We start from the raw sequence: 21,103 nt of genomic DNA on the forward strand, positions 1-21,103 counted from the left end.
AGGAAGAACAACCTGAAAATATATCTAAAACAGGACCTGCTGAAGAAAGCGTTATATTTTGCTGCAACAAGAACACTATGCAATATCATTGAGCTAAAATGCCCAGGCGATCACCTTAGCTTGAAAGTTACAAGCAGTGACCATTTTCTATGGGGTCAATAGACATTGAAAGGACTTTAATGTACTGTCTTGGAATTTACTAGGATTACAATTGAATTCTTTCTGTCTACTACTAATATTTTATAACACAGAGACTCATGGGAAAGAAATATCAGAGTCCGGGTCACGTATAGCATGACATGTGTATGCATCCCACATTAAGGAACGTTATATAAGAACATAGATGCACATGAAACATATAAGCAATGGTTACGTAAAGCATAGCTCTAGCGCCAGATACGTATATCCAGCCTCCGTCATGTTTACAACTACACACAGATTTGCACAATAAAAAATTTATACAAGGACATTCACACTTGTGCATTCTTTTATTTGCCTTTTGTATTGTTTTGTAGCTTGTTTGTTTCAGTTTTATTGATTTTAAGAGTTCATGAAAATCAAAGTGTGCAACGATGTTATTTACCATAATAAGTCAATTTTGTTTCTAAGAAATGTCTATATTCATTGCCGATTTACAAGTACACTCAAATTTAGAGACGTGAAAGCTGGCTAGAGATATTTGCCTGAGCACTCTTCAGAGTCTAAGATTAATAATATCTACATGTCCACTAATGTCATTTTCAAATATGTTTTGCCTCTTTCTACAGTCTTTGTAATTGAATCCAATATTGCTGTTATATATGAACCTTGAAAATGGAAATAGCATAATAAAGAACATAAGTTTAGATGACGAGAACGGTCACTTGTGTCTTCAAACCTTTCGTGAAACAGCAGTAGTTGGGAAACAAGAAACAAAATATTTTTTAAATTTATTATTAAATAATCCCCATGTTCAACTTATTTATTTCCTTTGTCTATATGGAAATAAATTAAAGTAACAAAACAAGTTTAAAACACCGATTGTAAAGAAGACAAGTTTTGTAAATGTTGCATTGGGAAATTTAGCAGCTATATTACCTTGTCTCTGCAAACTAAGTGTTTTCGCCTTACATTACAGATTTTAAATTCCGCTCTGGCCTATACAAGTACATTAACTTCAATTGAAAAACGGTACAGTATGCATGTAATTAGCCGGACGTGTATGAAAGATAAGATTTGGTTTTATAGGCTTTTATATCTCACATTGTTATGTTTACTTTACGTTAGACATATGGGGTCAATGGTCGGATTGGACCCAGTGTACGCAGACATGTGGGAATGGCACCCGTCTTCGCGAGCGAAACTGTACCAGCCACGACCACACAAGACAAGAAAATGATTGCCCGGGAAACAACGTCGAGTCTTTGACATGCGCGGAAGATAGCTGTCCAGGTAAAGCCAATAACAAAGTACAAATTGCACCAAAAAGAAGTATGAACATCTACATGGTTAGAATTTAAAAGAAATCAGATCTTATGTATAATCGCGGGACTTGCTGATTAGTAAAATGCACAGAAAATATATCGTAATCAAAGTGTCATAGTTCGTACATCGGGAAGTCTTACCAATCAGAAAAGGACATAAATAACCTTCTTGCTGAATCAATCTTGTGTTGTCTAAGTGAATATAAGAAGACATTATTAGAAATGTATCCAGAATACGTATTATAGTGTTAGCAACCATTCTTTGCAATCCGTACATTTTTCATTTTGAACTGATAGATATCATGCAGCGTTTCACTGATGACGACGAAGATTCCCGATAAGCATCCTTCTCGCACCTTTTTAAGTGTTTCTTTAAGGTAATGATAAAACAAATCTAAAGAAGAATGGGAAAGACCAAAGTAAATACCTTCCTTAAAATTGAATAGTATTACCAATAGTTCTGATACCGAAGGTACCAATCCATCAGATTATTTAAGTTGCGATATAAATTCTCGGGTGTAATGTCAGTACAAAGTTCATCGACACTGGCTTACGATCCAATTACCGGTGGCATGTATCTGTTTCTTTGTCATTGCCATGGTATCTTACTAATGCAAATAAGGAAAAGTCATATGCATACAACCACTTGCCAGTATACCAAAATCGACTTAATTATTTTGAAGAAAGACCACCCGAATGGTGACTGTGATTCAGTTATTCCCGATGCGATCGCAAAACGAATATTGTTATGAAGACTCTTCATTGCATTCTACGCGTGTTAGGATTTCGATAGCTTCTTTGTAATTTTAAATGCTTAATTACTGTTCAAAAAGATTGTGTTCCATTGAGCATTACTCAATGCGTTCGGCTAAATAAATACTTTTCGTGTGTCCTATATTCTTCGTTTATTCCTACTTATCTCATAATGCATCCTAAAACCGGCCCAGCAATCAATCCTAACATAAGAGCAATCACATTTAACAAGAGTTCGATCAGCATTGGCGGATATCATCCTCTTCGATCCAGCTTTTCTAAATTTTTTAATTTGACTGATGAGAATTTTCTAAGCTGTTTCTGATTCTTAGAAAACAATACATTTTATTTCAACACATTCATATAAGGTTCACACTAGGTATCGAAGATTTTGTTAAGTTTTTTTTTAAACGATTTTATTTTTCATCGCAAGATTTATATTTAGTCAGTAAAGACAAAACATCCCAATATCCAGCTAAGCGAGGAGGGGGTCACTTTCTTTCCACCTTTTTGTAACAGGATGTGTCTTGTGGGGACGTAGAGTGTGCTGTGCACATCATTTGGATGACATCATTAGTTTCAGGAGCAAAATCATTGAAGTGAATCGTATCTCACACTTTTTCTTTATACTGGGATTCATATCCACCGATTCTATGCGAGTCGTACATTAGGCACCATAATTGTACGATGAAATGCCTCCAACTGATTAAATAATGACAGTTCTTTATTGGACAAATTCAGCAATCTTTGCAAAATTCCTGTTCTTTCTTTGTCTTAGGACTTCAGTGAGATCACTTTTTAGCTACAGAAGCAACAGCTAAAAAAGAACAAAAATAAGAAGACACTCTCGCAGCCACCTAAGAAGCACCGTTAAGAATTTTTCAATTTTAAATGGCATCATTGTGAACGACGACGAAACAGTGGTTGCAGAATTAGACAGATGCATGGTTTTCTGGTGTTTGTACGCTTCCTAGCAGCAGCAACGCCTCTCGATTTATGTGCGATTTGTCTTGGGACTTGTCATCTTCTTTAGTCTTTACATGTTTGTGATGAAATCTCAGCGAATCGCAGGTGATCATCCATAATTTGATACATAGATATGCGTGATGTGTTTTAGTGGCATCGTCAAACACGTAATTCAGCCAAGATGTTCCTAGTTGTTTGGCTAACTCCTCCACTTGACATTAACTTATTGGACTTTGAAATAAGATTTCATAATAGGTATTGAGGGCGACGGTTCGATGTGCTTTACATTCTTAAGGAAAATATATTTAACATGATGATGGGATTATAATCATTTCCGTTTCAAATCAAATAAAGTTGAATTTCTTCCATGTCTTTTCCTGAACTTTCTTCAAAGATGAAAAGATGAGATCGATGAGAGTCGCACACAATCTTTTATCCTCGCGATGGACATCCAGGATCTGAAAGGATTTTCTTTAACTTTCTAAATTAATATGTCAGCTGATTGCCACACTTCGGAACAAAATACGATACGTTGGGGTGGACGGTCAAGCAGATGTGATTTGTGTTCTATCAAACGTTGACAGATTAGATTCGGTTTTGTTTCATCCGCACCGTCCAGTAATATATATGTTAAAGAGATGGCGAGGATACAGTTTCTCACAATTATGACGATCTATATTTTCATTAATGCTTCTGGGAACTGAGGCACGAGGAAGAGTAATATGTTACCTTGGTTATGGTGTTGCGTATTCTGAGATGAAAGTCAGCAGCACAATATATTGTAAATATTGGTCATATGTTTAGAGTTCCTCCAAAGTCACAGAAAGCAACAACACATTTACATTTGAAGAAGTAAAATGCCAAAACAAATATCACATCCATGACGATATACATCAATAAGACACTAGTTAGAATCATCTAAACTGAATATAAACAAGTCAGTGTAGACTATTATCGATCAAGCTATGTCCCAGGAAATATAAGTAAACACTCTGGTACTCTTCGTATATTGCGTACACAGTTCACTGTCTCCAAATTCTTCTCCGGGAATGGTTTCGCTCTCATTCTTTTCGACTTAACAAACCTGTTATTGTGAGCTCGTAATATTTCTTCTTCTGTGTGGAATTCTTCTGATACTGTTTTTCCTAATATTGTCTTTAATGAGATGTTCATTTCATGGCACTTGTTCTTATTGAACTCGTTTCTTTGAATATTAACATATTTGTGTTCGGTATTGTTAACCACTTGCGTCTTCCATGAATCAAAACTAATTCTTTGCATTCATGTACATCTATCTTTCTAGTATTGAAAATAATTTTGTACGTCACAAGTTATTCACATTTTTGGTAAGCATGAAGAGTCTATAAAGAGCGAGGAATATTTCTTTCAAACAGCGTATAGAGAACTATCGCTCGGAAATCGTACCACTTTAAACATAATGAGGATATCATACATATAAAAACATTGTGTAATCATCATGTTTTTGCATGTACTAAAAATAAATACTTCACAATAAACCTGATTTAAAAGGAAATCCAAGAGAACTAGTTACTAACACGCTCACTACTCATCGTTGAAAATCAGTGGATCGTTGTTGGTGTAAAGAATTTTTGTAAAAGACTTTGACAATAGTCTATGTTGTTAACACTGTCGACGTCTTCCACGAAAATGCTGCAATACAAAAGTCAGCTTTTATAACCATGTAGCGTTTTATGTCTGTCATAGTTTCCCAGTAATCAGTCTTCGTGTACTTTCAAAATCACATAGTTAAAAGCTAGAGAATGGATTTTGAGTTTGCGTTTCAATTGAGAATATCATTGCAAAATCGTCCCGTAGCTCTACACGCAAATTACAAAAGTGCAATTCTAAACTAATGGTTTCAAACAATTTATCACTAAATGCCGATTGTCAAAAGCTAGAATATGTCCAATGGATGGACATATTCCAGCTTTTGACAATCGGCATTTAGTGATAAATTATAAGGAACCAGATCAGTCACTAAATCAAACACTACAATCAATGAAGAAGTATCTGCTTGAGACGATACTGCTTTCAAACGTGTTCTTAATTTGTCAAATCTGGCTTGTCCCCTGGAACGCTTTCTAACACTGTCACACTGTAAGTAGACATTAAATCATCGCACTTCTTTTTCTTATTTGTAGTTGCATAATTTCTGACCACGTAAAAGTTTCAGAACAATCAAAGGTATTTTGGCATTGAGATATCACAGGTTAAATCGTTTATGTCGCAAAGGATGCATTTCTTCTTTGAGTTTCACTTTCAATAGCTCTAGGTCTTTGTAAATGCTATCTTTTAAGCCCAGGATGCAAACTACTAATGGTCTCTTCTATGGTATCGATGAAGAACACATTCCTTTAGTCCAATCAATGCAAGGATAATGACTGGACGGAGAACATCTGGCATGTTCCACTTAAGCCAAGATTTAATACTCCCATTCGTAAAGTGTCACACCACAAGAAAAACAACCCTTGAGCCAAGTTGACAAATCCAGTTCTGGCTAAAGACATGAAATTTGTCCATCAGAATATTTAGACCATTTCCCCTTGAACAACTGAAATAGAATTTTCATTTCAAGGTCAGAGTAGTCACGGTAAGCCACAGGAATTGTGTATTCTTCTTTAATTAGCTCATCTTCATGAGCTCGTTGCGATGGATATTATTAGTGGTTTGCAAGTGCATGTATGAGATCGCTCGGTAGTTATGGATGTAACATTAATGTTCAAAGCCCACGATGTGGTTACAAAACATGCATCTTTCTTTTCCTTCATAATATTGTGTTTTGGAGTTATTGGTTTAAAATGGACATGTATGATGTGTTATCAAATTTTCATTGTGATTCTAAAGTAGAGAATGTAAGGAAGACAATGCATCTGCCCATTTGTCTTGGTATTTAGACTATGCAGAAGTCACATAAAAATCCACTCACACACAAACACCATTGGCGAAACGGGTTAAAGTTTTACTTGATTTGGTAATCACTGAGTAATATCACTTTTCTAAGAGATATGGGCTGTCCTGAAAAGAACCGTTGTGTGTTTGACACCATCAGCTTTAGCTGTCTCAAAACCTTTCCACTCGAAGTCCTACTTTTCCTCCCGCTTTGGCAGTTTCTCCTTTTTTAGTGGTATCAGCAGATGTTGCTGCTGATGGCATCATACTGGCGGTGAGCGAGGATGTAATATTGGATGAGTGTAAACCTATGGCACATGAAGGCCTCTTTAACTTTGGATGAGTTAAAAGATCCTGATACATTTCTTTCACATACCTTATCTCTGACAAAATATCTTGCATCGCACACGGCCTATTCTTTTCAATGTCTTCTTTCTGTCTCCTTTGAACATTAATATTTTTTCTTATCCTTCTCGTTCTCCCTTCTTTTTCTTCTATTTCTACTTCTTCTTCTTCATCTCCTTCTTCATTGTCTTCTTCTTTTTCCTCTTCTTCATTTGTTTATATTCTTCTTTTTGCTACTTGTTAAGGAAAACACTTGCTATGCTTCCTTCGGACGCTGTAAAGATCTTTCAGATTTTTCATTCTGTCTCATTCTGATATCCTCCAAAAAAGTTAGCAGTGGCGAAGGTGTTAAAGGTATCTCTATTGAGGCTGGCAAACATTCGTGCAAACATCACAGGAAACCAGCAAAATTCAAATCAAATTCATCATCTCCTGGAAGCATTACATTAGTGTTCGTAGCCATGGTATTATCATTCCTCGTATCCGCAGCAGGCGCACCCAAATGCATAATCTGAATAGATTAAGCCATACTCAAGCCATGTCGAAATGATAAATTGCGTACAAACGCTGTCACGCCCATATACTAAAAGTGACGTCACGGGTCAGCTCTTTCCTGATTCGATGAGACACTCCTCGCTCTGACGGATATTTTTAACGCTTATTTGGATTGATGGTAATGGAAGAGGTCCTTTCATCAAAAATAACATAATCGTATAGGTTCTATCTCAAGTCCAAACGAATAGAGTCTTCCGAATGACTTCCATGTCTTGAATGTGCGGAAGTTCTAAAAATTTTCACTAACACAATAGCATTGTCCGAAATGTCTTTCAATGAATTCACAATAATCCCAAACTAATATTTTAGTCCAAAATCAATTAGTACTGTGTAATTCCAGTGAATATTCCAAAAAAATAATTTCTCTCACTTTAATCTAAATGCAACATTACATAAATCTACAGATTGATATTAAAGCAAGCATATAAAAATAAAATATCAATTAGAAATAAGAATAATTGTTCGATTCACTCTTTATATACATCTCCACTATACTATTAGGATTCTATATTGCAATGCATCCAGGTGACGTATGCACAATACTTGGCTAATTTCGAATTACATTCCACCTGACCTATGTTGCAATACACATCCATCCAATCAGAAAATTATCATAAACATGTAAACATGTTCATAATATAGAACATGAAACTAAATAAATGACCTATAGAATCTACAGTCATAAACCACAATTAAAAAACTGTATATTTATATCTACCTTTGTGACTTTAAACGTGAAAGAGTTAAGCGGATCAAGACAGTTGAAACAGTGGCAAAATGTTCTGGCATACACATGTGCTTTTCTTTAGTAATAAACCAAATATTGCGAGTATACATATCTGTCTCTATTTCCTACAAAGATGTGAAACGGTTTACATATTCAAGAGATCCATGTAAGCATCCCGTAGAGACATACCTATATCCTATGTCTTCAGTGAGTGATATTATCGATGTCGTTATTTTCTTCCCCACGTCATGTCTTCAATGCTTCCAGCGCATTCTGTATTGAAAACAAATTCTCTCCAAAACATAAACAGAAGTGTTTGAACCAACAGATAAAAGAAACAAATGGCTTACAAGTGGAAAAAAGTGATTTCAGATGAATAGGACAAAGTCCTCTGGAAGAAACAAATTGCTAAGAGTAGGAAAATGCCCTGGAATGTTCATATTTTTTATCTGTATATTACGTCAAGATTTAAGAATATACAAGATATTTTCTAATTCCTACAAATATGTGACAACTTTCTTTCATAAGAATTTTTGTCTCAGTCGATCAGTGGCATAGGCTTGTCATGTATTAGTGCCCTTAGATATAGTATTGATGTGTTACCATGTTTGCAGCATCATGAAGGATTCCAATGTAGATATAGCGTTTTTAATCTTGAAATGAAATAGCTATTCCCTCATCGTTTGCAGAAATTTATGTAACATGAAAGCATGTGTTCTAAAGAAAACATTTTATCTACTGGTGCATTTTCGTTTAGAAAAATCCGTCACTTTTAATAGTTTCAGAAATACGAACCATCTGCAATTTGTATTCTCCAACTTCTTCTGACGAGACATTAGGAGAAAAAAAAGCCATATGCTTTGTTGGATTCATACAAAATTCCTACACTCCCCAAGGCCCCGTTTCTTCCAAAGAATTCTGACAGTGGTCGGATTTCTAAAATACCACAGTGTGGCATATGATGAGGTATATATGTTCTGTGTTAAAACGATTTATATTGAAATAGTGGGAGACAGTCCCAAGGAACATGATTGTCTGTTTTCAACATTGCGCCTAGAAACTGAACCATAATGATCCATCCAGTCAATCAAAACTGTAACTAAACAGACTCTAACAAATTTCCGCAAATTAGTTACGTTTCTCGAGCATACCTCAGCGCAATGTATGAAACAGCTCTGATATATTTCTTCCAGACCTACTTGGTTTCCTTAATTACCTTACAAGCAAATTTTTATTTGGGCGGTCATCCCACTGTCACTACGTAAGAGGGCTTTGTCAAATATTTTTAAAGTGTACCATCTTCAATACAATGAATGACCTCCAAATAATGATAGTAACTAATTTTATTTTACATGATACTCTATGAAACCTGTGGTCCGAATAGTTTTGGTATAGAAGTGCACAAAGTCATGATACAATCAAAATACAGATAAAAGATGTACTAATGCGTTTTTAATCGAAATCCAAAATCATTCACGGTCTAATGAACAAAGGTCATAAAGCACATTTGTCCCAGGTTTTTTTTCCAACTAACCAGTTTCTTGAGAATGTCTCCATGGCGACATTGTCGATGAACGTAAGGAAACGATATATCCCTCAAGAAAATTGTATTAGTAATGACATTAAATGTAAGCAGTCAGATTAGTCTGGATTGATAGATATATCATTCTAACGCTTAGCTTACTAATGTGACTAACAGGCACTTTCCTGAGCTGTTAAAAATTTGCAGCCCTGCAAGAGGTGTTTTTTTTCTCTGGATTCATACATCATTTTAAAACTATATAGTCATTGTATGATATCGTAGAATTTCACCAATGCATGCAAATGCATCCAGGCTTAGTACACACATAACAGATCAGCCACTGTCCAGAATTTTCGCAATAGGTTTTTAACATTTAGATAACATTATTCAAGAGGCTCTCTTGAATGTAAGACTCCATTGGTTTACAATCAATGAATACAGGTCAATACAGCTGACTACATAAGTCTTATAAATACAATGGCTATATAGTTATGTGCTTACGAATATGAGAATGAAATGTGGCATCCATATTCAATGTTTAGAATCTTATATTTGTATTACTACTGCTACTACTACTACTACTTCTAATAATAATAATAATAATAATAATCATAGGAAGAACAACCTGAAAATATATCTAAAACAGGACCTGCTGAACAAAGCGCTATGTTTTGCTGCAACAAGAACGCTATGCAAAATCATCGATCTAAAACGCCCAGGTGATCACCTTAGCTTGAAAGTTACAAGCAGTGACCATTTTCTATGGGGCCAGTCGACATTGAAAGCATCTCTACAAACTGTTTTGGAACTTACCGGATTACAGCTGAAATTTTTTGTCTACTACTATTATTTTACAGCACAGATACTCCATGGGAAAGAAATATTGGAGTCTCGGTTAACAATAGCATGACATCTGTATGCCTCCCACTAAGACCTAACAATGTTTCCTACCTTAAATATTTTCAGCATGTTTGTTTATGCTTTCTAATTTCCTGGTGTTTGTTTTATGTAATCATATCATTATATATGGGTTTTTTATGTTATAGGTGTTGCATAATGTTGTACAGCGCTCAGAGCTTCTAAAGATTATGCGCTATACAAAATTCTCAATATTATTATTATTATTACTATTATTATTATTATCATTGTTATTATTATTATTATTATTATTATTAAGGAACGTTATATAAGAACATAGATGTACATCAACGATAGCTATAAAGTTTACGTAATGCATAGCACTAGCGCCAGAAACGTCAGCCTCTGTCATGTTTACAACTACAAAGATTTGCACAATAAAAAACCATTTATGCAAGGACATTCACATTTGTCCATTCTTTAATTTGCCATTTTTATTGTTTTATAGCTTGTTTGTTTGAGTTTTACTGATTTTTCGAGTTCATGAAAATCAAAGTGTGCAACGATTATATGTACCATACTAAGTCAATTTTATTTGTAAGATATGTTTTTACATATTGCCCATTTACAAGTACGCTCAGATTTAGAGACGTAAAGCTTGGTAGTGATATTTGCCTCTACACCCTTCAGAGTCTAAGATTAATAATATCTACATGTCCACTAATGTCATTTTCAAATATGTTTTGCCTCTTTGTAATTGAATACATTACTGTTATATACGAACCTTACAATGGAAATAACATAATAAAGACAACAAGGTTAGATGACGAGAATGGTCACTTCTGTCCTCAAACCTTTGGTGAAACAGCAGTATTTAGGAAAAAAAGAAAACAAATATCTTTTAAATTTATTATTAAATACACTCCATGTTTATTTTATTAATTCCCTTTGTCTATATGGAAATAAAATAAAGAAACAAAACAAGTTTAAAATATGGATTGTAAAGAAGACAAGTTTTGTAAATGTTGCAATGGGAAATTTAGCAGCTATATTATCTCCTTTCTGCAGAATTTGTGTCTTCGCCATCCATTACAGATTTTGTATCCCGATGTGGCCTATACAACTGAATTAACTTCAGTAGAACAACGGTACAATATGCAGATAAATAGCCGGACATGTATGAAAGATAAGATTTGCTTTTATAGGCATATGTATCTCACATTGTTATGTTCACTTCACAGTAGGCATATGGGATCAATGGTCGGATTGGACCCAGTGTACGCAGACATGTGGGAATGGCACCCGTCTTCGCGAGCGAAACTGTACCAGCCACGACCACACAAGACAGGAAAACGATTGCCCTGGAAACAGCCTCGAGTCTTTGACGTGCGCGGAATTTAAGTGTCCAGGTAAAGGCAGTAGCAATGTTCAAATTGCAACAAAAAATTCCATGAACATCTACATGGAGAGAATTTAAAGGAATCCATATATTAAGTATAATCTCAAGATTTTCTGATTAGTAAAATCCACTCAAAATATGTCGTAATCAAAGTGTCATAGTTCGTACATAGGGAAGTCTTAGCAATCAGAAAAAGTCATACATGACCTTATTGCTGAATCAATATTGTCTTATGGAGGTGAATGTAGTAAGTGAAGTATCTAGAATACGAATTATAGCATCACAAACCATTCTTTGCAAACCGTACATTTTCCATTTTGAATTTTCAACTGATACATATCGTTAAACATTTCACTGACGACGACGAACATTCCCGGTAATCATCCTTCTCCCACCTTATTAAGTATTTCTAAAAGGTAATGATAAAATATCAAAAGACGAATGGGAAAGACCAAAGTATATACCTTCTTTTAAAATTGAATATTATTACCAATAGTTCTGATACCAATGGTACCAATCAATCCGATTATTTAAGTTCCGATCAACCTGAATGATTCTCAGGTGTAATATGCCAGAACAAAGTTCATCAACACTGGTTGACGATCCAATTACCACTGGTATGGATCTGCATCTTTGTCATTGCCATGGTATCTTACTAATGCTAAAAATGCAAAATCATATGCATACAACCTCTTGCCAGTATACCAAGAACGACTTAAGTATTTTGAAGAAATACCACCCGGACTTTATTTGTAATTCAGTTATTCCCGATGGAAAACTAAAACAAATCATGTTAAAAAGACACTTCTTTGCATTCTGATCGTGTTAGGATTTCGATAGCTTCTACGAACTTTTATCCCCCTGCGGGTCCGGGGTTGTAGAATTGACCCGACGTGCCTCGCTACGTGTCGTTGTTATTGTTGTTATGGGGTTTAACGCCATTTTTCAGCGCAAGATAGGCTATACATGGCGGCTGGTATTAATGGTGGAGGAAGAACCAGGGAAAACCCCGGAAAGAACCACCGACCCACGAGAAGCTACCGGTAAGCTTTCTCACATATCCACATTGGCCGAGCCCGAGACTCGAACCCACGCAGACAGAGGTGAGATGGCAGTGATCCGTGACGGAGAACGCTTTAGACTACTCGGCCACTCGGGGCCCCCGCTACGTGTCGTAAAAGGCGACTAAGTAGAGGCAACCTGTTTGCCGTGGGTTGCGTCCCGTGTCGGAGGAGGAAAGGATCCTGGTAGTTGAGCAGAGGCTTTCCAATGCAATACACTACTTTGGCCTCTACTTCTCTTAGACGGGTGGTCGGGATGGGCCCGGTCTCGACAAATCGGCTGGTCACGCCGCGCCCTAGGAAGTCTTTATTTACTCTCTCACCTTTTTTATCTTTCTCCTTGTATCTCTCCTGATACCACCATTGCCCCATAGTCTTTTCCTTTATCTTTGCCTTTCCTAAGTATTAGACGACTTACTAGAAGGCGGTGGCTTAACGGGTCAATCGGGAGGTAATTCTACCGACCTTAGAAATTGGCGACTTCAGGGTCAATCAAAGGTAATTTTATCAACTGAGTATGGCATCTGTGTATCCCTGGCACTTGAAAAGTGTCCCCTTGTTGGGTTCCTTGGTGGGTGGGAAGCACGGGTGCTGAATTTTAATTAAGCCAAGATGGAAACTTCCAAAAACAATCAAAATAAACGATCCAAAACTCTATCTGACTCTGACGACGAACCATGTAGTGTGGAGTCATTTCCACGCTTCATGGTCATACAGTCTAAAGATGCCACAAAACCGCTTCCCTCACTATCTCCGTTTGTGATCGAGAAAACAATTACAGGATTGATTGGAACACCAAAGAGCGTCAAAAAAATGAAATTGGGTTGCCTTCTTGTGGAGTGTGAACGACGAGGTCAGACAGACAATATCAAGAAAATAAAAACTTTCTTCGATATTCTAGTGACCTCATTCGCTCACACCACACTCAATACATCCAAAGGTATAATTCGTTGTCGCGATTTGGCTGCAGTCAGCGACACTGATATCATTGAATGAAAGAAAAATGAAGGTGTCACTGCAGTACGCAGAATACGTATTAAACGTAATAACAACCTACAGGACACCAACACCATTGTACTCACCTTCAACAAGCCAACAGTACCCAAAGTGGTCAAAGTTGGCTTCTTGCAAGTGAAGGTTGAGATCTACATTCCAATCCCCCTTCGATGTTATAAGTGTCAAAAATACGGCCATCACGAAGACCGCTGCTCAAAAAGCCAAATATGTGGCCGATGCGGAGACAATTCTCATCAGGAAGCTGACTGTAGAGCAACTCCGCATTGTGTCAACTGTGGGAAAGAGCACCACGCAAATTCCAAGGATTGCGATACCTGGAAACAGGAGAAGGAAATTCAGAGGGTAAAATACACAAATAATATTCCCTATCCAGAAGCCAGAAAACTTGTACAGGCGAAAACAGCCCATCCTGGCCCATCCTTCTCCACTGTAGTGAAGAGCAATCCTAAAACAACGAAGGACGCTCAAACACAGACAGATCTATCCGATTCAACACCGAGCTCTAATACCCCCCATTACCAAGCACAGAAAAACACGGCATCTACACAAACTACTTTCCACAATACCCAACCACCGAAATCACCAAAAAACAAAAACAAATCTCATGGAAACAGGCAACAAAAGGGGTCAGATGACCCCATCAAACTTTGTAACAGGTTTGGAGACATCGAGACCATGGATGCAGAAGAAACTGCTCCATGCGCCCAAGGGAGCTCCAGACCTACAAACAAAAAATTCACCCCCGTACTTCCTCCAGAGAAATACCCAAATTTCCTCTGCGAAAGGTCTAACCTAGTTCCACAATCTTTAATTTAAATTTATAATGAAAAACACTATCATACAATGGAATTGTTGAGGACTTAAAGCAAATTACAATGATATTCTCCTACTTTTAAACGAACATGGTCCTGCGGTACTATGCCTTCAAGAAACATTCTTGAAAGATACGGACAACATCAGATTTAAAAACTACTAACTGTTTAACACCTGCTCTCCAAATGTTGATGGGGCATCAGGAGGAGTTTCTGTTATTGTGAACAACAGAGCCCCTCATAACTTCATCATTTAAACAAAAATTTACAAGCCATTGCTGTAAGCGTCACTCTACATCGAGTGATTACATTTTGCTCTATTTACTTACCACCAAACACTAACCTAGTATCAAACGAACTCGACAATAATGTTCAACAGCTTCCCGCACCCTTTGTTTTACTCGGGATTTTAATGCCCATAACATTTTATCGGGATCAAATAATATAAGTCACAGAGGTCACAAAGTTGAAGACTTTGTTTCTAGACACGATCTATGTCTATATAACACCAAAACACCGACATATTTACACCCACGCGCGGGTACATAATTTATGGATTACTGGTAATCTACCTAAGATATGGAAAGAAGCAATAGTAATACCAGTTCCCAAACCCGGTAAAGATAGCGAAGATCCTACCAACTATCGACCTATTGCACTCGCAAGCTGTATGTGCAAAACAATGGAACAAATGATCAATTCTCGGCTTGTATGGTACCTGGAAACCAACAATTTAATATCTCCTTTCCAAAGTGGCTTTCGTTATGGACGGAGCACCAACGATCATCTGGTTAGACTAGAAACATTCATTCGCGATGCATTTGTCAAGAAAGAACATTTAGTAGCGGTTTTCTTTGATTTAGAAAAGGCCTATGACACAACATGGAAGTACGCGATACTAAAAAACCTGCACGATCTAGGTCTAAAAGGCCGTCTGCCCTCTTTCATATCCAACCTCCTCTCAGACAGAGAATTCAAGGTACGAGTGGGCTCTACTCTCTCAGATTTGCACGAGCAAGAGATGGGTGTGCCCCAGGGCAGTATTTTATCTGTGACACTTTTCAATGCCAAAATTAATAACATCACCAAGTGTTTGACTTCTGGTGTGGATTGCTCACTATATGTTGATGATTTTCTCATATGTTATCGGTCAAAGCACATGCATACAATTGAAAGACAACTACAGCAAAATATCAACAAGATTCAAAATTGGGCTAGTACGAACGGCTTCAATTTCTCGAAATCAAAAACGGTATGCATGCATTTCTGTCAATTACGACGAAACCACGATGAACCTAAACTCACGCTGGACGGAACACGTATTCCAGTTGTTGAGGAAATAACATTTTTGGGTATTATCTTTGACAGAAAACTGACTTTTATTCCACACCTAAAAAACTTGAAAGCCAAATGCTTAAAAGCACTTGACCTATTTAAAGTAGTAGCGCACACTGACTGGGGTGCTGATAGAAAAGTCATCCTGAATTTATATAGAACGTTTATTCGCTCCAAACTAGACTATGGTTGCGTTGTGTATGGTTCAGCCAGAAAATCATATTTGAAAATGCTTGATCCAATTCATCATCAGGGAATAAGACTGGCTCTGGGAACATTTAAAACATCCCCTTGTGAAAGCCTACTAGCCGAAGCGAACGAACCACCGTTATCGCATCGTAGAGAAATTCTTTCCGCACAGTATGCTCTTAAATTAAAATCAAACCCTCTGAATCCTGCTTTTTCGGCTGTTTTTCAACCCAAATACAAAACCCTGTACGATAATAAACTAACCAAACGCCATACCTTCCTTTGGCATTAGAATATCATCCAGCCTTGACAGTACAAAAATAGATCTTTCTAAAATTCAGAAAACGTCCATCTCCGAAACACCACCCTGGCTACTTAAACAACCAAAAGTACTTTTTACACTACACGAAAAAAATCGGAGACAAACCCTTCCGTCTTCCGCAACTGTTGTCAAGAACTTCTCACCGAATATAAAAACTACACAAGAATTTATACCGACGGCTCAAAGGATGAGGAAAAGGCTGCTGCAGCCTTCGTTTGTGGAAATCACACAACGCAAGTTCGCTTACCAAATGGAACATCAATTTTTTCAGCCGAAATCAGAGCAATAGACCTTGCTCTGCAACATATAGCAAGCAAACGTATTTTAAACAGTATTATCTTCTCTGACTCGCTATCAGTACTTCAGTCACTACACAGTAGAAAACTGGAGAATCCATTATTGAAAAACATACTCGTCAAAAATACCGAGATGAGTGTCTCCCACGATATAATATACTGTTGGTTACCTAGCCATATTGGTATTAAAGGTAACGAAAAAGCAGATCGCGCTGCTAAAATGGCCCTTACTCTAGAACCATCTGATTTTAAAATACTGTATACTGATTTTAAACCTAGTATCAGAAAGTCCTTACGGCAGAAGTGGCAGGCATCATTGAATGATTTTGTAAATAACAAACTCCATGCAATCAAGCCAACTCTAGGAGAATGGACTCCTTCCTACAGAACCATTCATAGGGAGGAGATAGTCATTGCAAGAATCCGAATTGGTCATACTTATATCACCACACCCACATACTAAAAGGCGAAGACCCACCAGAGTGCGTTTCTTGCAATGGACCATTCACTGTCAAGCACTTTATGATAGAGTGCTTTGACCTGCAACCTACGCGCAATCGTTATTACATTGTGCATGACATGAAAGAACTTTTTGATACTATAAACATCACTCGTATTATAGAGTTCCTGAAAGCCGTAAATATTTACTCTAAACTCTGACTTTTATGCTATCACCTTGAGCAGTTTTATGCAATATATATACCGTCCCATTTTAATACCTTTTCATCTTTTTTCATTAACATAGAACATTTACATCTCCCGTTGATCGGGAAGCTTTATTTTGCACCGTTACCATCTTACCGTTTTTAATTTCAACCATTTCTTCTTTTATATCGCTGGTCGATATTGGACCTTTTATAATTTTTTTAAAAAGATTATACAAATAACATTTTGTTTTGGCGCTAAATAGCCTAACAGTGCTGATGCGCCGTAAAAAAATCAATCGATCAATCACTGCAATAAATATTCGGGAAAAATAGGCACTAAAACGCACACTACACACCATCCAATAATCAGTAGAACTGTAGTTGTTGTAAACGATTGTTATAAAAGATTGGGCCATATTCAAGGCTGTGAAAACTTTCATCGACGTATTCCTCAATATTTGTTGCAGTACAAAAGACAAGGATCGTGGTATGGTAAGAATTTATGCCCACGTAGCGTTTTGTGTATGTCAAGGTTCCCAAGATTCAGTATTTGTATACTATGGAAATCACAATGGTATCAAAGTCAGGAAATAATTTTTAGCTTTCGTTTCACTTGACAAAATCTTTGTAAGTGATTCTTAAGTTTCGCTTGACACAGCTGTGTAAATGCATTCAAGTAGATTACAGACAGATTACAAACGTGCTCTCCTAAACTAGTTATTTAAAAAAATGTCTTTTATGGAGGAAATATGCAAACTTTGGACAGACGGTAAATTGTGATAAATTATAGGGAACCAGATCAGTCACTAACTCACCCACTACACTGAACGACGTAGTATCAGCTTGAGGGAATTCTTGTAATTTGGTAAATCTGCTGTGCCCTATGGAATGCTTTGTAACAGTGGTTCAATGTAAGTAGACATTGAATCATCGCAAGTCTTCTTTGTTATTTGTTGTTGTATAATGTACGTTTGTCTATACAGTTTTAGAACAATCAAAGGTGTTTTAGCATTCAGGTATCTCTGTTCAAATCGTCTATGTCGCAAAGGATGCATTTGTTATTTGCGTTTCACTTGCAATTGTACGAGATCTTTACAAATGTGATCTCTGATCTCAGAATGCAAACTACGAATGTTTTCTTCTGTAGTATCGATGAGGAACATATTACTGATCAAAAGAAGACAGTGACCGCACAGAGAATATCTGCCATGTTTCACTTAAGCTGAGGTTTTATACTCCCATTCCTTAAGTATCACAAAACAATAGAACAAACTCCTTCTCCCAAGTAGACAATTACAGTTCTGTCTTAAGATTTGAGACTTGTTCCTTCCAGATATTAAGATAATTTACCTTGAACGTCTGTAATCGGCATTCGAAGTGAGAGTAGCCACGGAAAGCCACACGAAAGGTATATTCTTATTTACTTGGAGCATCATCTCCATGAGTTAGTGGTGGTGGCATCTAGAATGGTTTGCAAATGCGTGTATGAGATCGATCAGTATTTACACTTTCAGCATCACTTTTACCAGTAAAACAGAAAGGTATCGCATTTGATAAGAGAGTGTTAAGGTACACGAACGGCATCGGTATTGACTGTAATAGAGGGACGGCAGGACTGTGTTGAATCGCTAATTTAGTCGGGTGCAGCATCGCTCTGTTTGCAAGACACAACATAGCACTCGAATTCATAATCGAACTTGAAGACAGTAATAAGCTCCCCGGTCGGTTGCTGTTTTGAGTTTTCATCTCTCTAGGATAGCGTTTGGACTTATAATGATTTTTTTTTCTTTGTGGTCTTTCAGTTTTTATACTAGACAACGATACAATAGCTAAGTTACTGTACTGTGATCGTTGGAAAAAAAACAAAGAAAGATAAAGACAGCACGGAGACAATCTGCTATGGAGCAGGATAGACAAATCTGTATGGTCCACACGCGTCGTTACACCACAACTGGAACATTTTGATTCGCTTCTCTGCCAAAGCCTGCTTTACCTAAAGAGGTGGGAGTGGATAATTCCATTCCAATCTTTAGACTACTGTTTGAACTTGGTCAATCGTCATGTGAATCGCAATATTCAGTCATGACCGCAGGAGTTTTGTATACTTTGAACCTTGGATCCATCAAATGGTTGCAGTGCCGAAGTCTTGATATATACTGATGCCTTTCTTGGAACTTGTTATAATGTAGCTCAACGTGTTCATATGGTAATGTGAGGTGTCGTCTGAAATTCTAACTCTTTTCATGTAAACAATTTGACAAACTTTGACCAGGACGATAGGCAATTTGTTTTAATTTTATTTGGATCCATTGTTGTCAAAGGATCAATCTTCTTCATAACGCAACAGGTCAAAGTTCACTACTTGACTCGATCTATAGCTCAGTGTCAGACTTTTTCCTTTGCAGATGGTATGAATTTCTATCTGTGAATTTCATATTCGTATCCAGTATTTGCAAAACGGATAATAGTGTTTTCTGGATGATCATCCAAACGTGCACCTAACGGTTTCCCTCCATTTGGGATATTGGTTATGGGGATGAATTATGAATATAAAATTATAGGTGTCAAATTAAAGAACTCGATCTCCTAAAAGTTATAAGGCTTCGTACAATTGTGAACGGGCATTTTTGGTTGTAATGTCCACTGCAATGATGACTTACAAATGCGTCGGTTGGTTCAGACTCGGTGGAAACATCGTAATTCACCAAGATCAAATGTTTCGTGCGTTGTCGTTTGCCGTCCTGCAGTTGACATTAGCGGTTCGTACCTGCCAAGAATTCCGTCGTGGCATTGATGGACGTTGTGCCAGTTTTCCCCATAAACAATTTACATGACTTCGTCAAACTATCGTTTACTATCGTTCTTTTCCTCATGTTTTAAAATTATGCCTTCAAAGTAATTTCTCTTCGTCTTCTGCACACAAAGAGGGATAGTCACTGGCTTCTTGATTTCGAATTAGAATTTCCTTAACGTAGCCTGAAACAATCTGTCGTCCCTTTGGTTTTGTACTTTAGTAGCAAAGTGCCACAATTCGTAGGCATTTGACAGCCAGTATGTACTATCCAGAGCTAAGAACAAGTCGACACTCACCCTGGCAAAAGCGCGTTATTCCTCTTTGTGGTACCTTGATTGGCTTTGATTACATGATAGTTGCATCACGTGAAACATCAGTTCTACTTGGCAATGAATGAGTAAGATAGGATAGTACAAAGGAGTTGGAGGTAAGACTTTGCATTTCATGAATCCTTCGTATTGACAATAATGTTCACGTCGATGTGTTTTATCAACATTTCAGCATGTCCTGTAAAAATCTACTATATTTTCGTACCGAAATGTGCAACGAAAAAACATTGATGTATTTAGTATGTTCTTGAAATTCGTCTGCGCCTTACAACAAGCGTGCCACGTTGGTTCACAGTACGAAGAAACTGTCGCGTCGGTTCAGAGATTCCATGTCCACCACATCGTAAATTTCGGCACTCCGTTCAAATTCAAGATCGTCTCGTACTCGTTTTCCTACATTTCTACCACTTGCTTTCCTTACTGCTCTAACCACAAGCATTTTTGGAGTATTTGCCTGTATAATGGTACCATGGCTAACTGAGTGAGATCTCGTTCAGGAAAGCATGTTGGGAATCCGTTAAATATATTTTTTGGAATTAGTAGAAGATCTTGGAGTTTTCTAAATCCGAGACATCCACAGAAAGACTTCCAAGTATATTTCCTCCCCTTTTCTATTATGTTGTATCGATATTTCATCACTTTCACACAAGCAAAACTTTCGCGGAGTATGGGCGGCTAGAGGTAAATTTGAAGGGGCGTGATGGCACGTTTTTTTTCCTCGAGCATGAATTACATTGGTGATGGTATAAGCTTCCTATAAAGGATCGAATTGGAAAACACGCTCCTCGCTGTCTGAATTTTGT

The 21,103-nt window shown here is 37.1% G+C and overlaps 1 protein-coding gene across 9 annotated transcripts in view; it reads left to right on the forward strand.

Moving 5' to 3' along the window:
* Positions 1-21,103, forward strand: part of LOC149793060 (A disintegrin and metalloproteinase with thrombospondin motifs adt-1-like) — a 199,895-nt gene that overhangs the window by 113,925 nt on the left and 64,867 nt on the right. For 6 of the 9 annotated variants that reach the window (XM_089966949.1, XM_089966950.1, XM_089966953.1 and 3 more), the window contains 2 exons: positions 1,267-1,431; positions 11,341-11,508. The exons of 1 other annotated variant lie outside the window; for it this stretch is intronic. In XM_089966949.1, the coding sequence (XP_089823075.1) occupies positions 1,267-1,431; positions 11,341-11,508 (333 nt within the window). The remainder of the gene's footprint in view (positions 1-1,266; positions 1,432-11,340; positions 11,509-21,103) is intronic. 2 more of the 9 variants (XM_089966952.1, XM_089966956.1) reach the window with 1 other exon arrangement.

This window comes from Sinohyriopsis cumingii, chromosome 8 (assembly GCF_028554795.1).
Source record: "Sinohyriopsis cumingii isolate HCF-2022 chromosome 8, ASM2855479v2, whole genome shotgun sequence".
NCBI classification, from domain to species: Eukaryota; Metazoa; Mollusca; class Bivalvia; order Unionida; family Unionidae; genus Sinohyriopsis; species Sinohyriopsis cumingii.